General features: G+C 32.8%; 2 protein-coding genes and 1 long non-coding RNA gene across 3 annotated transcripts; 1 reads left to right on the top strand and 2 right to left on the bottom strand.

The window, feature by feature from the left end:
• Nucleotides 1-9,275: 9,275 nt before the first annotated feature.
• LOC106376702 lies at nucleotides 9,276-11,758 on the top strand. The gene is made up of 5 exons (XM_022695061.2): nucleotides 9,276-9,870; nucleotides 9,962-10,103; nucleotides 10,712-10,871; nucleotides 11,290-11,442; nucleotides 11,529-11,758. The coding sequence occupies exons 1-5, from the start codon at nucleotides 9,384-9,386 to the stop codon at nucleotides 11,532-11,534; spliced, it is 948 nt and encodes a 315-aa protein (XP_022550782.1). The 5' UTR covers nucleotides 9,276-9,383; the 3' UTR covers nucleotides 11,535-11,758.
• Nucleotides 11,759-12,440: 682 nt separating this feature from the next.
• LOC106374768 lies at nucleotides 12,441-13,060 on the bottom strand. The gene is made up of 2 exons (XR_001275081.3): nucleotides 12,745-13,060; nucleotides 12,441-12,619 (listed from the first exon to the last, which is right to left on the bottom strand). It is a non-coding gene; the product is annotated as an uncharacterized LOC106374768 (long non-coding RNA).
• A 4,835-nt stretch (nucleotides 13,061-17,895) lies between these two features.
• On the bottom strand, nucleotides 17,896-19,031 carry BNAC01G28220D. Its single transcript, XM_013814720.3, has one exon. It carries the CDS (start codon nucleotides 18,783-18,785, stop codon nucleotides 18,147-18,149), a length of 639 nt encoding a protein of 212 aa, XP_013670174.1. The 5' UTR covers nucleotides 18,786-19,031; the 3' UTR covers nucleotides 17,896-18,146.
• Nucleotides 19,032-20,605: the final 1,574 nt, after the last annotated feature.

Below are 20,605 nucleotides of genomic sequence, written 5' to 3'. Positions count from 1 at the left end.
TATTTTTTATTAAACTAATTATCAAATTGATTAGTAGTATACAAAAGATTATTCTCAATTCTTTCCTTAGATAATATCTACGAAATTATCTAATATGATTAACATATATATGACAGTTAATGATTATGAATAATACATATTTGATAACAATTTTGGTATTCTCCTTTTTCTTTTTAATATTATATTATTAAAAATTAAACAATCACATTAAACATATAATAAAAAAAATTAGATTTTTTTTTATAAGTTATATTTTTTTTGAATGACTATAAATTAGTAAAAAAGGTAAAAATCTCACATTGATAATTTTGTAATCAATGGTTTAACTTTTTGTTGTTCAAGCAAGATACAAATGATCATAAATCGTTTGAATATGAGGTCTCATTAATAGATATTCATATATATATATATATTAATATCATTTAAATTAAATTATATACTATATAAAAATATAAAAATATGTTAATTTCAAAATTTGTATTGAAATATTATTGAGATCTTAATATTTTAATTTTGAAATTTGTATTCAAAAAAATCTCACATTAAAATTTTTGTGATTAACGGTTTAAATTTTTGTTACATCAAATATACAAATGTTAATAAAATCATATGAGTATGAAGTGTCAATAATAAATATTTTTATATTAAAATATACTATATATATTTATGTCAATATCATTAAAGTTTGATTATATACCATATAAAGTAAATAAAATGATTGTTTTGATTTATTTACCAAAAACATGATTGTAATAAACAAAATGTATAGCTTTTGATTTACATGCTTACTTTAATGTATATATTTTTATGTATACAAGTTATTTTTTAAATAGATGGTTTCTAATATGTTATTTGGTCCTGAAAATCCCAAGACTACGCTTCTTCAAATAAAAGTGATTTTTAATATTGGAATAAATATATATATTATTTTATTCAGATTAAATAATTTAGTCTTGATTTTTATTTCTAAAAGCTTTTAATGAAATATCATGAAAAGAATTCAATCACCTCCTTTTGAGTTTGTTCGAAGAATGATCATTCTAATATTTGTTTCTTCTTAATACTCTATCTATCTATTATAATTGTAAGAATGAAATATTTTAAACTATTTATTATAATTTTTCTAATTTATCATTTAATAAATCAAACAGTTCTTGGTTTATACACAATTTACATATATATGGTAAAGTATTATAAATATTTTTTATCGGTATACTCTTAACTAGCTAAACCTCAAAAGCGTAGGTTAATAAAATAATTAATTTTTTTGTTGTTTTAGAATTAGATGATTTTTAGACCGAGCTGGTGAATATACTAGACATATATTTATATTTTGGTTCTGCACTTATATTCTATAACAGTTTCATATATTTGATTTGAACGCTAACAAGTGAATAGAGTTTACCGGTGATTTTCTTTAAAATTTTTATTCTTAGATATGTATCTGGAGTGAAACTAATTTTTACAGATGTCCATATTTTTTAATTGACACTTATATACTTCACTGAATTCACAAAATAGATTTAAAAAAAAACTCATATCCACTACAAGAAAACGTGTCCATAACAACGAAGATTTACGACGAAAATATTTCGTCGTAAATTTACATGGTGTTTACAACGCAGTTACGAGGAGTCCAACTTTCGTCGTAAACGCCATGTAAATTTACGACGAAATATGTTCGTCGTAAAATCCATGTAAGTTTACGACGAAAGTACGTGGAATGAGAAATACGTCGTAATCGTTAGATCGACATTACAACGAAACATGTTACCGTTATATTTAGGTGAAAACGTGTATTCAATGTGCTTTAACTTACCTAATTTCGTCGTAAAATCGTTGTAAATATTATGTTAAAACCATGTAAAATCCATGTAAAACATTCCTTGTAAAATCGTTGTTATATTTCAACTACCCAACTCGAAAATTTCTCTCTATATATATGTCATATCCCACAACTCTCTTCCTCACAACACACAAACGGAAAAAAAAAATCCGAAAAAAAATCAGAAAAAAAAAGATTTCAAAAAAAAATCTAAGAAAAAAATAGTCGGTGGCGGTAGTATTTACGAGTTACGGAGTAGGATGTATTTGCACAAAGATTCCGACGGGAGGGTGACGAACACATTTCTGAGCGGGCTAGAGACATTCATACACTAGGCGGGCTGTACACCGATCACGCAGGAAAGCGGTAAGATGTTCTGCCCCTGTCGGAAATGCAAGAATTCAAAATTTGCACGTAGTGAAACTGTATGAAAGCATTTAGTAAACAGAGGATTTACACCACAGTACTACATTTGGTATCAACATGGAGAGGGTTATGGGGGAAATGAAGCTAGTAGTAGTAATAATAATTTTGAGGATGCTCATCATAGTGAAGAACCGAATCATTTGCATAATGAATATAATTATCATCAAGATCAGGAGCAGATGGTAGATCATGATAGGGTTCAAGATATGATTAGTGATGCATTTTTAGAAACAACTACAACAATAGCTGATGGAACTGGAAATGTATAAGAACCTAATTTGGATGCAAAAAGGTTTTATGAAATGCTAGATGCTGCAAATCAACCAATCTACACTGGTTGTAGAGAAGGTCTCTCTAAATTGTCTCTAGCAGCTAGGATGATGAATATTAAAAGGGATCATAATTTACCTGAGAATTGCATGGATGCATGGGCGGAGTTGTTTAAAGAGTATTTACCAGAAGACAACGTGTCTGCTTAATCTTATTATGAGATTCAGAAATTGGTTTATAGTCTTCGGTTGCCTTCGGAGATGATTGATGTTTGCATCAACAACTGCATGATCTACTGGAAAGAAAATGACAAGTTAGAAGAGTGTCGATTCTGCAAAAAACCACGATTCAAACAGCAAGGCCGTGGGAGGAATAGGGTACCGTACCAAAGGATGTGGTGCCTACCAATTACAGATAGATTGAAAAGATTATATCAATCTGAGAGGACTGCTGCGTCGATGAGGTGGCATGCAGAACATGTCCAGAGAGATGGTGAGGTTGCACATCCATCAGACGCAAGAGCGTGGAAACATTTCAACAAGGTACACACAGATTTTGCTACAAATATTCGGAATGTCTATCTTGGGTTATGCACCGATGAATTTAGTCCATTTGGAATATCTGGTAGACAATATTCTTTGTGGCCAGTCATTCTTATGCCGTACAATTTACCGCCAGATATGTGCATGGAACAAAAATTTCTATTTTTGACCATATTAATCCATGGGCCGAAGCATCCAAAACGGTCTCTTGATGTCTTTCTTCAACCGTTGATAGAAGAGCTAAATCAATTGTGGCCAGAAGGGGTGAGAGGACGTACGATTGTTCCTTGAAAAACAATTTTACGATGCGAGCAGTTCTGCTGTGGACGATAAGTGATTTCCCTGCTTATGGGATGTTGTCTGGCTGGACAACACATGGAAGATTATCTTGTCCATATTGTCTTGGATCGACAGATGCTTTTCAACTGAAGAATGGTAGGAAGAGTTGTTGGTTTGATTGTCATCGTCGCTTTCTTCCACTTGCCCATCCGTACAGAAGAAATAAGACATTGTTTCGGCACAAAAAAATTGTCAGAGACGGTCCTCCTCCATATCTCACCGGCCAGCAGATCGAAGCAGACATTGATTATTACGGAGCTCGGAAAACAGTTAAAGTTGGAGGAAATTGGCATGTTCCTGGAAATATGTCTGATGGGTATGGTGTCTCTCACAATTGGCATAAGAAGAGTATATTTTAGAAGCTACCCTATTGGAAGGATCTTCTCTTACGCCACAATCTGGATGTCATGCATATTGAGAAGAACTTTTTTGAGAACATCATGAATACATTACTTAACGTCCCTGGGAAGACAAAAGATAACAAAAAGTCAAGGATGGACTTACCTGATATTTGCTCAAGAAGTGAGTTACATATCAAGAGCAATGGAAACGTTTCTGTTCTCATATTCCGGTTGTCATCAGAAGCCAAAACAACCTTGTTTGACTGGGTTGCATCAGAAGTTAAGTTTCCTGATGGTTATGTTTCAAATCTGTCAAGATGTGTTGAACGAGGTCAAAAGTTCTTCGGAATGAAGAGTCATGATTGTCATGTGTTTATGCAACGACTACTTCCATTTGCTATTGTCGAGCTCCTTCCAGCCAATGTCCAAGAAGCACTTGCATGTAATTATAATTTTATAATATATATACATATTTTATGAAATGTTATTAATTTGATTACTTTTGCAATATACAGCCATCAGCGCATTTTTCAGAGATCTTAGCACACGTACGTTCAAGGAAGAAGTCATCGAACAACTTCATCATAACATTCCGATCATATAGTGCAACCTAGAGAAAATATTTCCTCCTTCATTTTTTTACGTCATGGAGCATCTAGTTGTCCACCTACCGTATGAAGCATTGCTTCATGGACCTGTTCACAACGGATGGATGTATCCGTATGAGCGACAGATGAAACATTTGAAGGGGAAAGCAAGAAATCTTGCAAAGATGGAAGGTTCAATAGTTGCGGGGAGTTTGACAGCCGAAACATCTAACTTCACATCATACTACTTTCCTCCAACTGTTCGTACGAGAAAAAGAGTTCCTAGAAGATATGATGATGGTGGAGTACCGACATCATATCCAATTGATGGTGTTCCTGACATTTCCTGCGAAATTGCACGGTTTGGTGGTAAAACGAAAGAAGTATGGTGTTCATGTGAAGAGGATAAACATAGTGCCTACACTTATATTCTGCTCAACTGCGAGGATGCAGTGACCCGTTACTTTGAAAGGTAAATATTTTTGTGAATGTTAATTATATTAATTGAAGTTAATTATGTATGACTTGATTATTTGTTTAATTTGCAGCATGTTTGTATCTCAAGTTGAAGAAGCAATACCAGGAATATCTGCAACTGATGTGGACACACGTAAAGATAAGCACTTTGTCAAGTGGTTAAAATCACAGGTACGTAATATATCTCATACATTGATTAATTAAGTAAGTGTTTTGATACTTCAATATTAATTAAGAATATCTCCTTTTTACAGGTTGATTATGACGATCCTTATTATCCCGTATGGTTTCACGAATTGGTTCAAGGTCCAGTTGCAAAGGTCACCACATCACCTATGTATTTCACACGAGGATTTACCTTTCACACATACGAGTATGGGAGACATCCGTGTGAAAGGTGAAACAGACTTTTACGGGATCTTGCAGGAGATTATTGAAGTGGAATTTCCGGGGTTATTGAAGCTAAAATGCGTCCTCTTCAAATGTGAATGGTTCGATCCTGTTGTGAACCGAGGGATTCGGTATAACAAATTTGGTGTTGTGGATGTCAATTTTGGGAGAAGATACAACAAATTTGAGCCTTTCATTTTAGCTTCACAAGCCGAGCAAGTTAGCTTCCTTCCTTATCCACGGCTTCGAACTTCCGGGATAAACTGGTTAGCTGCTATAAAAATTACACCTCGTGGACGCATTGTCGCTGGAGAAGAACCGCCCTTGCAAGAAGAAGACGCTATCAATGAAGTTGAGGTACCAGAACAACCAACTGATGAAATCCTTTTGATCAACCCGCAAAACTTTCAATATGAAGATATTCCCGAAGATGCGACAGATGAAGCACGTGAAGACGAGTTCGAGAGAAGCGACGATGATGATTGTAATGATAGTGATGAGAACGAAAATGATTTAGAGTGATGTAATATTGACGAGAACGAAAATGATTTAGAGTGATATAATATATGTAACAAATGTTGTATTTCTCTATTGTAACGTATGTTTAACGAAATATTGTTTTTTTACCATCTTAATGTATGTGTAACAAATGTTGTTTTATATAATATGTATTTCTTTAGTTTTTAAAAAATTATTTGGAGTTTTAGGGTTTTAGAGTTTAAGTTGGAGAAAGAGCAAGAAGTAGTAGAGAAGAAGATATGATGTTAGATGATATGTGACTTTGGGGTTTAGGGATTTCATTCTCGGTGTTTAGGGTAAGCGTTGTAAAATCGTCGTAAATGGTTATCTATTCCATGTAATTTCGTCGTAAATGGAAAAACGCGGGCCTGGTAACTTCGTCGTAAATGGAAAAACGCGGGCCTGGTAACTTCATCGTAAACGGACGTTTCGACGTAATTTCGTCGTAAACCGAAAAACGCGGGCCTGGTAACTTCGTCGTAAATGGAAAAACGCGGGCCTGGTAACTTCGTCGTAATGTTACGTCGCGTTTACGACGAAACCTTTTCTATATATTGAGACGCCGAGAACGAGGCTGCCTCGTTCATTCCTCCCAAACTCCTCTCCTCTCCCTCTAAGGTACACTCTCTTTCCTCCTTTTTTTTTTTAAGTTAGTTTAGGTGATTAATTAGTTAGGTAATTAGTTTAGGTGATTAGTTAGGTAATTAGTTTAGGTGATTAGTTAGATGATGGAATACTATAGTTTAGGTGATTAGTTAGGTAACAGAATAATTTCGTAATATATCGTCATAATTTATTAAATTTATTTAAATTTATTTTAGATGGCTCCTAGAAAGAAACCAGCAGCACCTACTTATGCCCAGTTGTTTGGCAATGGTTCTGGTACATCTTCTTTCGGTCCATCGTCTTCTGATGCAGTTCTAGACTCTCAGACTTCTCAGAGAGTTTTTTCGAGTCCTCCTCTTCCACCGCAAATGCCTCCACCTCCTCCTCCAGCGGCTGCACCTCAACCTGTCCTAGAAGGTGCAGTTCATCCGGATTTGCGTGTGCCTTCATATGCTCAATTCGCAAGATATACGGTGGAGGATTTCCTTGCCCAGCCTGGACGGGAGGGTTTGGATGTTCTAGACCCCGATAGACCCCGAGGAACTTATTGGTAAGTTATTAATTTTTATTACATTAAAATTTAAATTATTTTAATTTTCTAACAGTTAAATTGTTTTTTTTTTTCAGGTTTGGGGCTAACAACCGTGGTAGCCGGAGCATTTCAGCGACAATTAAGGGTTACTACGACGGGGCATATCCGAACTGGAGCAAGACACCAAATCACGTTAAGATCACGTGGTTTAAATGTTTTGCGGTAAGATTTTTAAATTTAATTAAATTTTTACTTTTAAATATATATATATATTTTTAATATTTATTATTAATTGTAATTTTTTCAAAAAATTTATGTTTCAGCAAAAGTGGCATTGATCTTTGGGAATCACCGAGAGGGTGAAGGCGGAATTCCTGCATCTGAGAAACTCTTCCAAGCAGTGGCTGGTCGGATTGAAGAACGGGAGACGCAACTAACCCAGGAGTCTCCCGATGGATTACCAGTCACATTGTCCACCGAAGAGGTCGACATAATCTTCGAAGAGGTACAACTTAAAATTTTTGTTTATATTATTTTATATATTTTAACATAATTAATTATATTAATATATGTTTTGATTTTAGAGGTGGCTCCTAAAAAGAAGGGACAGATAGTCGGTATAGGCTCTGTTAACGAAGTTGCAAGGGCAACTTCGTCATACACTTCGAGACGGGATGAAGAGACTGCTCAGATGAAGGCTCGAATGGATAGCCAGCAGGTTCGTTTAGACTCTCTTGAGGATTTGCTAGACGTGATGGCCGTGGGAAACCCGGTTATGCAGAGAATGTTGAGTGAGAGACGAGCCGCTCTTGAGTTGCCAGTACGAGATCCCCAAGAGTCCGATCCAACCCGTCAACAGCCGAGCAACCCCACCAACTACTTCGAGGATATGTAGTTTTTTTATATTTCTGTTTGTATCATGAATTTGTTTGTATCATGAATTTAAATATTATTGTATGACTTTTAAATGCCTTTTTAAAATATGTTTTTCAATTTCATATTTCGTTTTAAAATTTAAATTATTTTAAATTCTGAATATTAAATATAAATTAAAATTTATTATATACTAATTAATAATAATATAATAAGAATCGATGTAAACTTCTCGTAAACATTACATGGAGTTTACATCAAATGTTTACGAGTGATTAACATCGAAAGATTTACGAGGGTTTTACATCGAAATGTTTACGAGTGATTTACAATGAAAGTATTTACGTGTGCTTTACATCGAAATCATTACGTGGGCTTTACCACGAAATCTTACGTGTCATTTACGACGAATTCTTTCCATGCGTTTTACGAGGAATATATTTCGTCGTAAACGTAACGAGTCGTTTACGACGAAACCTCTGTTACGACGGACGTTTAACAACGAAATATCTTTCGAGGTTAATTCTTCGTTACGACGGACGTTTAACAACGAAATGTCTTTCGAGGTTAATTCGTCGTAACACCCCGTTTACGACGAATTTACAACGAATAGTGCCCTAGTAAAAAATATGTTTTCTTGTAGTGATCACTGAAACATAAACGATAATGAAAACACAATTTTATAAAGGTAGAAAATGAAATCACTTATGGAGAGTCAATAGTAAACAAATTGAGAGTATAAAACTTAATCCACTTTTGTCATTTTACAATCGATATTGTCTATCTGGTTTTGGTGATTTGTGTCAGCAACAAAACTTAATTTCATTTTGTGCATATGAAGTTTTAAAAATAATTAAAATGAGTTGTAATATGTTAACTCTTCAACAACGATGATACATTCAAGAGACTAACATTTGTATTCGTCATTTTACAATCGATAAAGATCGTAGTGTTGCAAAATGTTAAAACCATTTAATGAACAAACATTAGTTTTAAAAAAAACTCACATCGCGCATGCGCGCGGGTTATCATCTAATTCATATTAATAAGGGAGCAACATTTCTATCTACAAATAGCTATATATAACATATATTTTACTTATAAATAGTAATAAACAAGGTCTTAGTGATTAAAGCTGCAGATTATTTTGCATTAGCTTCAAAAGTTTGAGCACTGAAGGTCTTCTTAGACTTTAAATTGTTTGTTTTGCATCTTAATTCGCATGGGTAAGACGTTGTTTTCAAGCTGTGTTGTATGTGATTTGTCTCTTAGCAATGACCTTTAAATCTTGATGCGGCTCGCAGCGAGCTGAATGACCCGTTTGACATCTTTATATAAAACTTTTGAAAAATATGGATCCAAATCGTATACGGGTCAGTGGATCATACATTTGTAATAATTAAAGTTTATAAGAAAATGGAGAAAAGTAAAGAATCCAATTCAAAATCAAAATAAATATATATATATTTAAAATCTGAACATTTTGTTTTGTGAAACCTTTAAAATAGTAAGTATATCAGTCGTCCGATCTATGTTCACGAATCACAATGGTGCAGTTTCCGGTTTAGTTTTGGTTCGGTTAGTTCAATAATACAAAAAAGTGTCTCACTGCTAGTCTCGTCAGTGAAAAGCCGAAGAAAGAGTGAAGACCCAAAAATGCGATCGTTAGAAGAGCTATCTCCGTTAGAAACCCTAGAAATCGAGAACGGCCTCTCTCTCGTCTCACGCGTCAAGCTCTCTCTCACAATCCACCCTCTCGTCCCCTCCGTCTCAAAGCCCATCGACGAATGGCAGCTCAAGCGATCCTTGATCGATTTCCTCAAGAACTCAACTTTCCCCTCCGTGACGATCTCAGAAGAAGACATCGTGGTTCGGCGTCACAGGGACTTAAAGAAAAGGAAGCGTGATGAGCCAGTGGCGCATGGGTCGTTGTTTATCCGAGATTTAGGGTTTCTCGAAGGCAAGAAGAAGAAGGATGACGATGCGAAGGTTTTGGAGAAGAAGTTTATAGAGTGGAGGAAGGTTTTGGTGGAGAAGATGAATGGTATTGAGGTGAATTTGGAAGGAGTGAAGTATACTCTCACTGTGGTGCTTCCTGTTTCTGATGATTTCGAGAGGTTGAAGAAAGATTGGGAGGAGTTTGGTAATCTTAGAGGTTTCGTTGATTTTGAGATTTGATTTTGTTGGAAAGCGTTTTGATTTGTTTTTTTTTGGTTGGGTGTTTGATTTTGCAGGGCATCCAAGGGAAGGGAGGAGAGAGGCTGATACAATGATACTGAGAGGTGTGCCATCAAGATGGTTTGCAGAGACAAGAGTTTCATCCAAGCCTTCTATGTTGGTTGCTCATACTATCTTCTCCACCTTTGGCAAAATCAGGTAACATTCTCTCCTCTTTTCCTCTCCAGTTTTGACTATGTTTGTCCAAAACTGTGTTTTTTTATCAACCTAAATTTTCTCTATGAATGGGGCCAATATTGGAGTTGAGAGTGCTTATCACAGTATTCATTGAGTTTTTGTGGTGCTTTGGATATACTTCATACATAGGATGATAGTACATACATTTTCTTATGTATATGTCTTAAGTTTCCTCGTCGCAAAACCGAAAGTTCATCAATTTGCTTCGAAAGTGTGACACAATGGGAACTGAGATTGATTACTAAAAACATTGATTGGTTTGTGCTTCTTTCGGTGGATTTTATGCTTTTACACATAGAGATGACATCTTGTATGATATTTCTTTGCCAAGTGCAATCGGTGGACGAAACCCTTTGCCTAACAACTAATTTTGGTCTCGTCTGCACTTCTCTGGTTTAATTATATTATATCATGGTCATTGTATCGAACTTGCTGTGCCATGTACGTTGGAATGTTCAACTCTTCTAATCAGATGCTCTTATTTGTTTTGTTTACCAATGAGTTTTTTTTTTTAATTATTAATGCAATCAATAATTTTCTGTTGTGCTGGTTTAACTAATCTTCTATAGGAATTTTAATGTTGCTGAGGACGATAATCTAGGCAAGGACACAGATGAGTACAGTGGAGACCTCGTATCAGGTCTGTATTGTAAGATTGTTGTTCAGTTCGAGAAGTACAACGACTTTGTGAATGCCATGAAGGCTTTCTGTGGCCGCTCTATGCAAAAGGTAAAAATATCTACACCAAGAATTTTACTAGACACATTTTTTTGGGGAGAATGGGAGATCGTGGAATAGTAGCTTTCTCTGTTCTGATGTGTAAGCTCCTTAAATTGCACTCGAGTTTGATTCATTCGCAAAAATGTGTTTGTTGGATGTTTCTGCGGATTCCGGAACTCTCTTGTATGCAAAACTATATTCTGCTGCTGTGTTTTTGGGGGATATTGTTGCTGTATCCAAAACTATATTCTGGAATGTAATTTGTTACCGGTTTTGTAACATCTGTATACACCCCCTGTTCAGTAGCTTTTGTTTGAAAGTAAGTAGATGGAGTTTTGTTTGATTGTGTATAGGAAAAGAATTGGGGAACTTGAGGCATTGTAACATGACTGATGTAATCTGTTATTATTTGGGGTCATCTGAGCAGGAAGGTACTCGGCTAAAGGCAGACTATGAACTAACATGGGACAAGGTTGGGTTCTTCCGAAACTCGAGGAGGGCATCGGATCACAGAGATGATGGATACAGAAACGAGACTGCTGGATACAATACGGATGATTTACGTCGAAAGAGATTCAGGGTATGTATGCTTTATGATCATATTTTTATAAAATACTAAATCCAGACAAAGATGTTTCCTGATGTCTTAAACCTGTTTTTTGGCAGGAGTAAAACTCTAAGATGAGGTGTAAGACGAACTTTGGAAGTGGTTTGTATTTTAGATTTATCTTTTTGAAGATCCGAATCGGAGTTGTGGTATTACGCCGGATGATCATCTTTTATTTTATGGTTAAAAAGTACATCACACCGAACTTGGTAAAATACTCCACCTTTGTAACAATGAGGGAACAAACTTTTTTGGGTTGCATGATTACATCCATCCAAGCTTTTGACTAGTATCGGTTGTACAACCATATCCGTAACTAGGGGTGTCAAAATGGGTCATGATCCATGGGTTAACCCAACCTAAATTGACCCATTAACCCAAATGAACTGTTTATTTTTGATCCAAAGGGTTAATGGGTTAATAGGTTAATGGGTTAATAGGTTAATGGGTTAACATGTTAAATAGGTTTATTGGGTTGGGTCAACTCTGACCCATTTAGTTTTTAATTAAGAAAACCCAAAAGAAAAAAAAAATTCACGTATCTCTCTCTCGCCATCTCTCTTTCGCCGTCTCTCATCTCACCATGAAAGGAACTTGAAGCTCTCATCTCGCCGTCTCTCTCTCTCTCACCGTCTCTCTCTCTTTCTCTCGCCGTCTCTCATCTCGCCGTCTCTCTCTCGCTTGGGTTCGTTTTTGCTTGGGTTTATGATTGTGTTCGTTTTTGCTTGGGTTCGATCTATAGATTCACTTGGGTTTATGATTTCCTTGTTAATGGTTCTTTATCTCCTCCACAATTACTACATCACATCCCAATCCAATCCTCTTTTCTGCTATAGTTTCGGTTTCTGAATTTTGGGTTTTGTCTGTATGTCGTGTATTTAGAATGTTAATCTGATTGTGTCAAGTTTCTGTTTTGAGATTCTTGTATAGAACTTGTTATTGCCCATGTGATTTTTTTTCTCTTGGTGATAGAATCTGGAATGTACTAACATTGCCTCTGTTTTCAACTTGCTTATAAACCATATGACAGGAAGCTATTGATCTTCAAGAGTATTCTAATGCAAAGCTTGAGAAGGTTACTTGTTGAGCATTGAGAAGCTATTGTGAAATGTCCACGGCATCTTCTCCCCAAGTAAGCTAATTTTTCCTCCTGTTACATAAAAACAGAGCTGATGCACATGAGTACATGACTCTTTATGTCTCTTTTGAACCAGGTTTGATCCTGCTACGGGTTTATTAACGGGAACAAAAGATGGTACGCTGGTCAACGTTTACCTGAGGATTTTTGGTAGGAAAACAGATGTAGCTATAACTCGTTTCAGTTATGTGTATTGTGTTGTAGTTATGGTGCAGCTTGATTAGTTGATATAGCTGGTAAGATACTTCTTTGCTAAAACGTCACATATCTCTCGTGTACGTCACATATCTCTCGTGTTCCTTACTCCTCCATGCTAGTTTTTGATTCCTGTGGCATAATTTGAATCCTCAGGTAAACTGAAGAGTAACAAAGTGGTTTGTGATCCAATGCTCAAGTTTGAAATCGAGGAGATGAAGTTATCGAAGACTAGATTATAAAGATGTTGGGTTGATACTTATACGGTTGATACTTATACTCATGACAATACTCATGTTGGTTTAATCAAGTTGGTTTTCAACTTAAAAATGGTTCATTAGAAAAATGTTGGGTTGATGGATCAACCATTAACCCATTTAATTTAATGGATCATGGGTCAACCCAACCCATTTAATGGGTTGGGTTGGGTTGACCCATGACCCATTAACAATTAACCCATAAATGGGTTGGGTTGGGTTGGGTTGGGTTGACCCATGACCCATTAACAATTAACCCATTTGGATTATGGGTTGGGTTGACCCATTTGACCCATTTTGACACCCCTATCCGTAACCAAAGAATCATATATTTATATTTATCGATAGAATTTATAATAGCAAAACTTCTAGAAGCACAAGTGCACAACCATATCCATAACCAATGATTCATATTTTCTGAGTGATTAGATAAAATTCTAAAATAAACCGAGAAGGGAGGTAAAAAGTCATTTGAACCGGACAAAATGATGTGATTAGAATAAACGACTCAGAACGCAAGACTCCTTGAGATGACCGTAACCTATGAATTTTCCATTAAGAATGTCTATAAATCTATATTGTGTCTGAGAAAAACCCATCTAAATATATAAAAGTCACCGTCTCCCTTTCTTTTATTCATTAGTCCTCGGACTATATTTGCGAAGTGATTTTGCTACATGTCATCTCTACAATTAATTTCACAAAACAAATATGAGATGACTATTGAAATTGATGACATGGCTTCCGGAAAAATATGACATGGATAATTTCATTTAATGTTGATTTATATTTTTGACAAACTTATTAGAATATAATAATAATTCATATATTACATTTAATATTGATATTTTTTTTTGGTAAACTTTTTTTAAATATAGTAATATCTCATACATCATCTATAAAATAAATATATTCATATATAACATTTCAAATTTCGAAATGTTATTATTTTTGTATAATTATACAATTTGTATTACTAAAGCTTTCAAAAATTTCTACAATTTTTTTTAAAAAATTAAATATCTAACCGTAAAATCATTAGTTTCTTATATATCTACAAATTTTATAAATATTGTTTAGGCTAAATTTTTGAAAATTATACAATTTTTATTAGTTTTATGCAAATTGATTTAATATATATCAAATCTATATTAAATATTAGTAAGAAAATAGTAAAATATTTAATATTTAATAAATTTATTTTTAAATATACATTAGATTTAAAAAATTTCTTACTGCACATGGTGCAGGAAAACACCTAGTTATATATAATTGGTGATGATATGTTGAAATTTTTCTTTAAATCTAGATAACAACGGCATTTATACAAGAAGAATACCTTAAAATAATATAAAAAACAGATAATCAAAATTTTAATCATAATCAAATCTTGTTTGGTTTACATAAAAATCATATAAATATTAAACAAATGAGCTAATGTCTGACGTTTTGGTACCTAATCATGCTAACTAGAAAAATCATATCCTGATTTCTTGATGACTTTCATAAAGGGATCAAACTAGCAAGATTTCAAGCATGACTGCTACGTACGCCGCAAGCCTGAAAAGATAAACATTAATATTAACATCTTCAGACTTCAGAGACGCTGCAAGGTTGCTATAAGACACGTTCCATGTGGAAGAGCCTGAATGTTAGGTCCCTAGTCTCAGTCGTAAGGACTGGATAGTCTGTTGGTTTTATTAAATCTCACTCAAGATGCTCACAAAACCTCATTAACTAATCATGTACCTACATTTTCATTTTTCCTAGCCTATAATAATTAAGTAAATTTTAAACTAGCCAATGAGGATGAAGCTTTATAGACTTACAAGTTTCCCATATCTAATCCACAACTCGTGATTATGCAAAGTGTATTAGACCTAAAATAAGCAGCAAACGTAATGTTTATTGTACTTCATATAACAGGCAAAGGAGCCACAAATTTCATGACATTTCAACTAGCTCTCATCTGCGCCCAAAAGACCTACCTAATCTTTATCCACTATCATTCACTCTCTAGTCACATACTTGAAATCTTGAATCCAGGCAGCATTGCTATTATAACAAACTCATGCAACTCATCCAGTACCGTATTTATTTCAACTCCGTTTACAAACGGATTCTAGATCCCTCGTTTTCAAAGATCAAAAACCGAAAATAGATCCGTACATTCCCTCAAACTAGTCCGGTTCTAGGTTATATCATGATGGTTCATTGGAGGAGAAGAAAACAAAGTTTTATGATTTCTTTTCTAAAACTTAAGTGAAAAATTATGTGGAAAATCTCTGTTTATTACATAAGTGATAATTTTATAATTTATAGACAATGAATAACTTTATGGACACGACTTCACAATGGATAATTCAACATGTATATCTTACATATATCCATGCTAAATTTTATCTACATTACGTAGTCCCAAAAATAATTTATTTATCCATGTTAGATAAACTTGTTTATATCAACGTGACACAACTCACATTTATGCGGAAATAAACTTGAGTAATATATTAACTTTTGGATGTTAAAAAAAACTAAATAATTATTTAATAAACGAATCTTAAATTTGATATGACCTTTAACTCAGTAAAACTTCCATCAATCTAGAAGTCTACGGTCCACAAATTATTGAGATGTGATCTCTTATTCAACTTCATGATCACAAACTATTAAACTAGGCACCCACTATTCTACGCGGAATGATCGTTATATATAAAACTAATTTTTATCTATTATTATTTATTTATATTCATTTACGTATTATGTATATAATTAAATTAGAGTAAAAACATAAATCAAAACAATACATCTTGTTTATTTACGATATTTTTTTAGTAAATAAATCAAAATAATTATTTTATTTATTTTATATGGTATATAACCAAATTTCAATGACATTGACATAGATATATAGTATATTTTAATATAAATATTTATTATTGAGAATTCATACTCATATGATAAACACAAAATTTCTAATGTACGATTTTTTGAATGCAAATTTCAAAATTAAAATATTAAAGTTTTAATACTTTTTCAATACAATTTAGAAAATATCATATTTAAGTATTTTTCTATGTTAAATAGTTTAATTTTAAACTATGTTAATATATAATATGAATATCTAGTAAATGAGACTTCATATTTATACGATTTATGATCATTTGTATCTTGTTATTACTAAAAAAATTAAACCATTGATCACAAAATTTTAGTGTGAGACATTTAATGTTTTTAGTAATTTATAGTCGTTTTAAAAAATCAAAATATAACATATAAGAAAAAATTAAATTTTTTATATGATTAATGTGGTTGTTTATTATATTTAATAATATAAAATTAAACAAAAAAGAGCTAAGACACAAAAACCATTATCAAATATTTATTATTCATAATCATTGATTGTCATATATACGTTAAATCATATTAGGCAATTCCGTATACTTTATTTAAGGAAAGTGCGAGAATATTTTTTTGTACACTATTTATCAATTTAATAGTTAGTTTAATAAAAAGTATAATATAAGTTAAGATGGACCAACCTATTTCTCGAAGAATTCTGAATTTCATTCTCATGGTTAGGCATGGCCATTCGGGGTCCCAATCGGGTTTCGGTTTTTTCCATTCGGGTTTTGGTTTTTCGGGTTTATCAAAACCAACCCCATAAAAGTTCGGTTCGGGACCGGTTTGGGTTCTATCGGGTTCGGGTCCGGGTTAGTAAATCTTCAAATAACCCATTGTACTTTCGGGTTCGGGTCCCAATAGGTTCTTCGGTTTAAAAATACTTGATTTGTACCTATTTTGTAACTAAAACATAAACGAAATCAGTTCTTCGGATTTAAAATACATGATTTGTACATATTTTAATAGCCAAAAAATAAGTAAAATCGAATCAAAAATAAGAAAAAACATCAAACGTGATCATTTAAAATCAAGCGAAAGATAAACATAGTTAGTGATAGAAAGAAAACTAGATAAATGAAATCATAAAACAAAAACTAAGTTCTCATGAAATGAGAAACATTATTCAATGAAAACAAAACCAAAATCTAAAAACTTTTGGCTTCAACCGCCACTTTCCAACATCAACCTTCATGCAATAGATAATTATTTTAGAAGTTCAATAATATCTTAAAGTATTTTGGATACATATTAAAAATTAAAATCATATTTGGTAGAAGTTCTTTTTGTGATTTTAAATGTTTCGGGTTCTATCGGATATCCATTTAGGTCCGGGTTCGGTTCGAATAATATCCATAACTCAAAATACCAAAAAACAGGATCCATTCGGTATTTATGTCGGGTTCAGATCGATTCAGATTCATTTTTATCGGATCGGATTCAGTTCGGATTTTCGGGTTCAGTTTATTTGCCCATCTCTACTCGACACGTGGATACAATGTTGTAATGTTTGGCGATTAAGGGATGATTGTGCGCTCAGCTCTCCTAAAAACACATTAATATTATTATTATTCATAACGAAACAAATACTCATGTGTTGTGGTGGTACATTCACAAATCTTCCAATATTATAACCTTTTCAAGAAATCCAAAACAAAGTAAGAAACATAGAATTCTAAACTGGATTAAAGAGAAGATTGCCTATAAAAAAAATATTTTACAGTAGATAATCCCTATTCCATAACACACCAATCAATAAACTTACCAGTTCAAAAAAAAAAAAAAACAATCAATAAACTTAACAAAGTTATTTTATTTTATTTTTTTTAAACTGAACTTAACAAAGTTATTTTCATCTTCTTTTTGATGAATTCTTATAATATTAGGTTGATGAAGATGTTCAAAGTTCAAACTATGTTTGCAACAGTCGGTAGATAATCTGTAAACAAGAACATCTTCCCATTGCATATTTACACCTATGGACATTAAAACCCTAAGGGAATAAAAGAAGAATATACAATATATCTGCTAATTCAGCTGTCTCATAATTAAGAATTATGAAAGAAACAGTGAAGAAACAAAAGATAACAAGAAAATAAAACCAAAGAACTTTCACAAAATGAAAAAAAAAAAACGTTTTTGCTCGGTCACGCGGTTTTCTCACGAGCAACCAGAAAACGAAAATTCTACTTGCGAGGAGAAAGATTACGAACAGTTCTTGGATTAAAAGATGCTCTGTCTTCAATACTCAACTTCCTGGCGAAATCTTTCTTCTTCATCGCATATGATGAAGATCCTCTGTTTCCTCTCTGTTCCTTGATCGTTGGTACCAAGTACCAAGCAATACAAGTGCACATGATCGCAACAGATCTTCCAAAGAAAACCAAGAAAACAAGAACCAAGATCACAGTCACGGGAAAGAAACGGTTCGGTCTTGTGATCTTCTTCAGATTCTCATTCAAAACACAGCTCTGTTTTTCCTCTGTTTCAGGTTCTGTTTTCTTTGTTTCCTCTGTTTTCGATTCGTTGACTACTGTTTTGACTTTAGCAGCAGCAGAAGCGGCAACATCTTTGGTATTCTTCTGTTTATGAAGATAAGACGATTTGATCACGACTGGGACACACTCACCGGAACTTGTGAACACGAATCGGACAAGAGGCGGGCCACTGGAATCGACCTTCTTTGAGTAGATGATCTGTCTCTTCTCGTCGAGCTCTGAAAGAAGCTCGGAGAATTTGTCAAGTCCACGGTTTGAATAAGGGTTCTTGCTCGCTTTTCTTGATTTTCTTGGAGAAGTACATGGAGTTCTAAATGGGCTCACCATTTTTGGTTCGGCCGATGATCCTTTGGTTTCTTTAATCTTGTGTGGTTCTTGTGAGATTAGGAGAGTTTCAAGGGATTTGTTTCGCAGACAAGAGAGACGACCTTAGTAGTAATATATGGGATTTGTATTGAATTTTAAAAGTCTTGCGGGACAAAACTATTTGTTTTATAAAATCGATAAAAAACTCGTTTCTAATAATATTTAAAAATTGAAAATATGAAATTATGAAAGTATGAAGTTGACCGGATCTACTGAATGAAGAAGCGTTATAACTTGGTCAAAAATCTCAGGGTCTCGGAATTTTGTATTCTTTTCGAAATAAATATTATGGATAAATATAAGAAGTTTCGAAGAATGACTGACCTTCTTGCGGCAGAATTAGAAAAGTCGTTTTCTTTCCTTATTTCGAGAAACGCAAAAATCTTAGCCAAAATCTAGTGGGAAGTTGTTTACAAAGAATCTTTTAATTTGATTTGGGCTCTTCGACTAAGTGGTGCGGGACAATCCGATTAAATAATGCGGTGTAGTTTAACTGCGATTTGTATAAGAAAAACACATACCGCATAACAACTGCGGTTTGTCTAAGCGGTGCGGTTCATAGGATAATCTCAAATCTTTCTATATATATATATATATATATATATATATATATATTTAGTTATTAATATATATTTAGACTGAAGATTAATTCTCAAAAATTTGAGCAAACAATAGAAAAATTTAAAAGAAAGTCTTTATCAATAGAGAAAATATGAATGGTGACATTTATAATGAATAGTGTAATTACGGGGTACATATAATATATTTTATATTTTATGAACTAAAAGATCACTGATACTAATATAATTTTAAATATATATATATATATTATTTTAAAAATATTTTATATAGCTGAAATATTAATAACAGTTTTGGGTATTTCGACATATAAATAATAGTTTTAAATTATTTTATTATTTTGAACTAAATATAGTTAAATTTATAAACATACTAGGTGTTTACCCGCAATTTTGCGGGTAGCTATATTATATAAAAAAATATATATTATCTTTACACTGTTATAATTTTTGAATAATAATTAGAAATTTAAAATTTAAAATTTTAATTTTAATATTTGAATAATAAAAAAATTCAGTATATATTTTTAGAAGATATGTAAGATTTAAAATAGTTCAAAAACATAAACCTTAGTCACTAAAAATCTTTCTCTTACAGAAAAAATATTATAATTAATTCAGGTAATTGGTTGTAGAATTACTTTATATTTTAGTTTAACACATAAACAACCGAAAATACTCTAGTTCTCAAGAGAGAGAAAAAGAGAATGTATTTATTTGTGTAACTCTAATATGACCAATACAATGATCGGAGGTTTTTATCATGAAAGATCTTTTGTAAACGGTTTTGTGTGAGTTTTAAAATTATAAAAGTTATAATAATTCCTTACCTAAAAATATAATTCTTTTATATAATAATATATAACCATTAAATTTATCTCTATAGAAAATGCTAAAGTATTTTATTTCATTATATATAACTAATTGATAAAAATAAAGAAATTGATAAAACATATATATTATTTCTCTAATTCTACAATTAGTTACCATAAATCATTATTTGTAATATCATTTGTGTTATTTGGTAATTTATGTTAATTAGTTCTAGAGTTACCTTTTATTTTTAGATCTGATTAAAATAATAACTAATAAATGTTAACAACCAATCAAATTATAACAATTTTTTAAAACTTAACCTATTACAGACACATAATCAAAAGTCAATTATGTGACTTCTTAATTAATATATAGTAGGATTTATCT

The sequence above is a fragment of the Brassica napus genome, chromosome C1 (genome assembly GCF_020379485.1).
Source record: "Brassica napus cultivar Da-Ae chromosome C1, Da-Ae, whole genome shotgun sequence".
NCBI classification, from domain to species: Eukaryota; Viridiplantae; Streptophyta; class Magnoliopsida; order Brassicales; family Brassicaceae; genus Brassica; species Brassica napus.
This window is presented reverse-complemented; position numbering and strand designations above follow the sequence as displayed.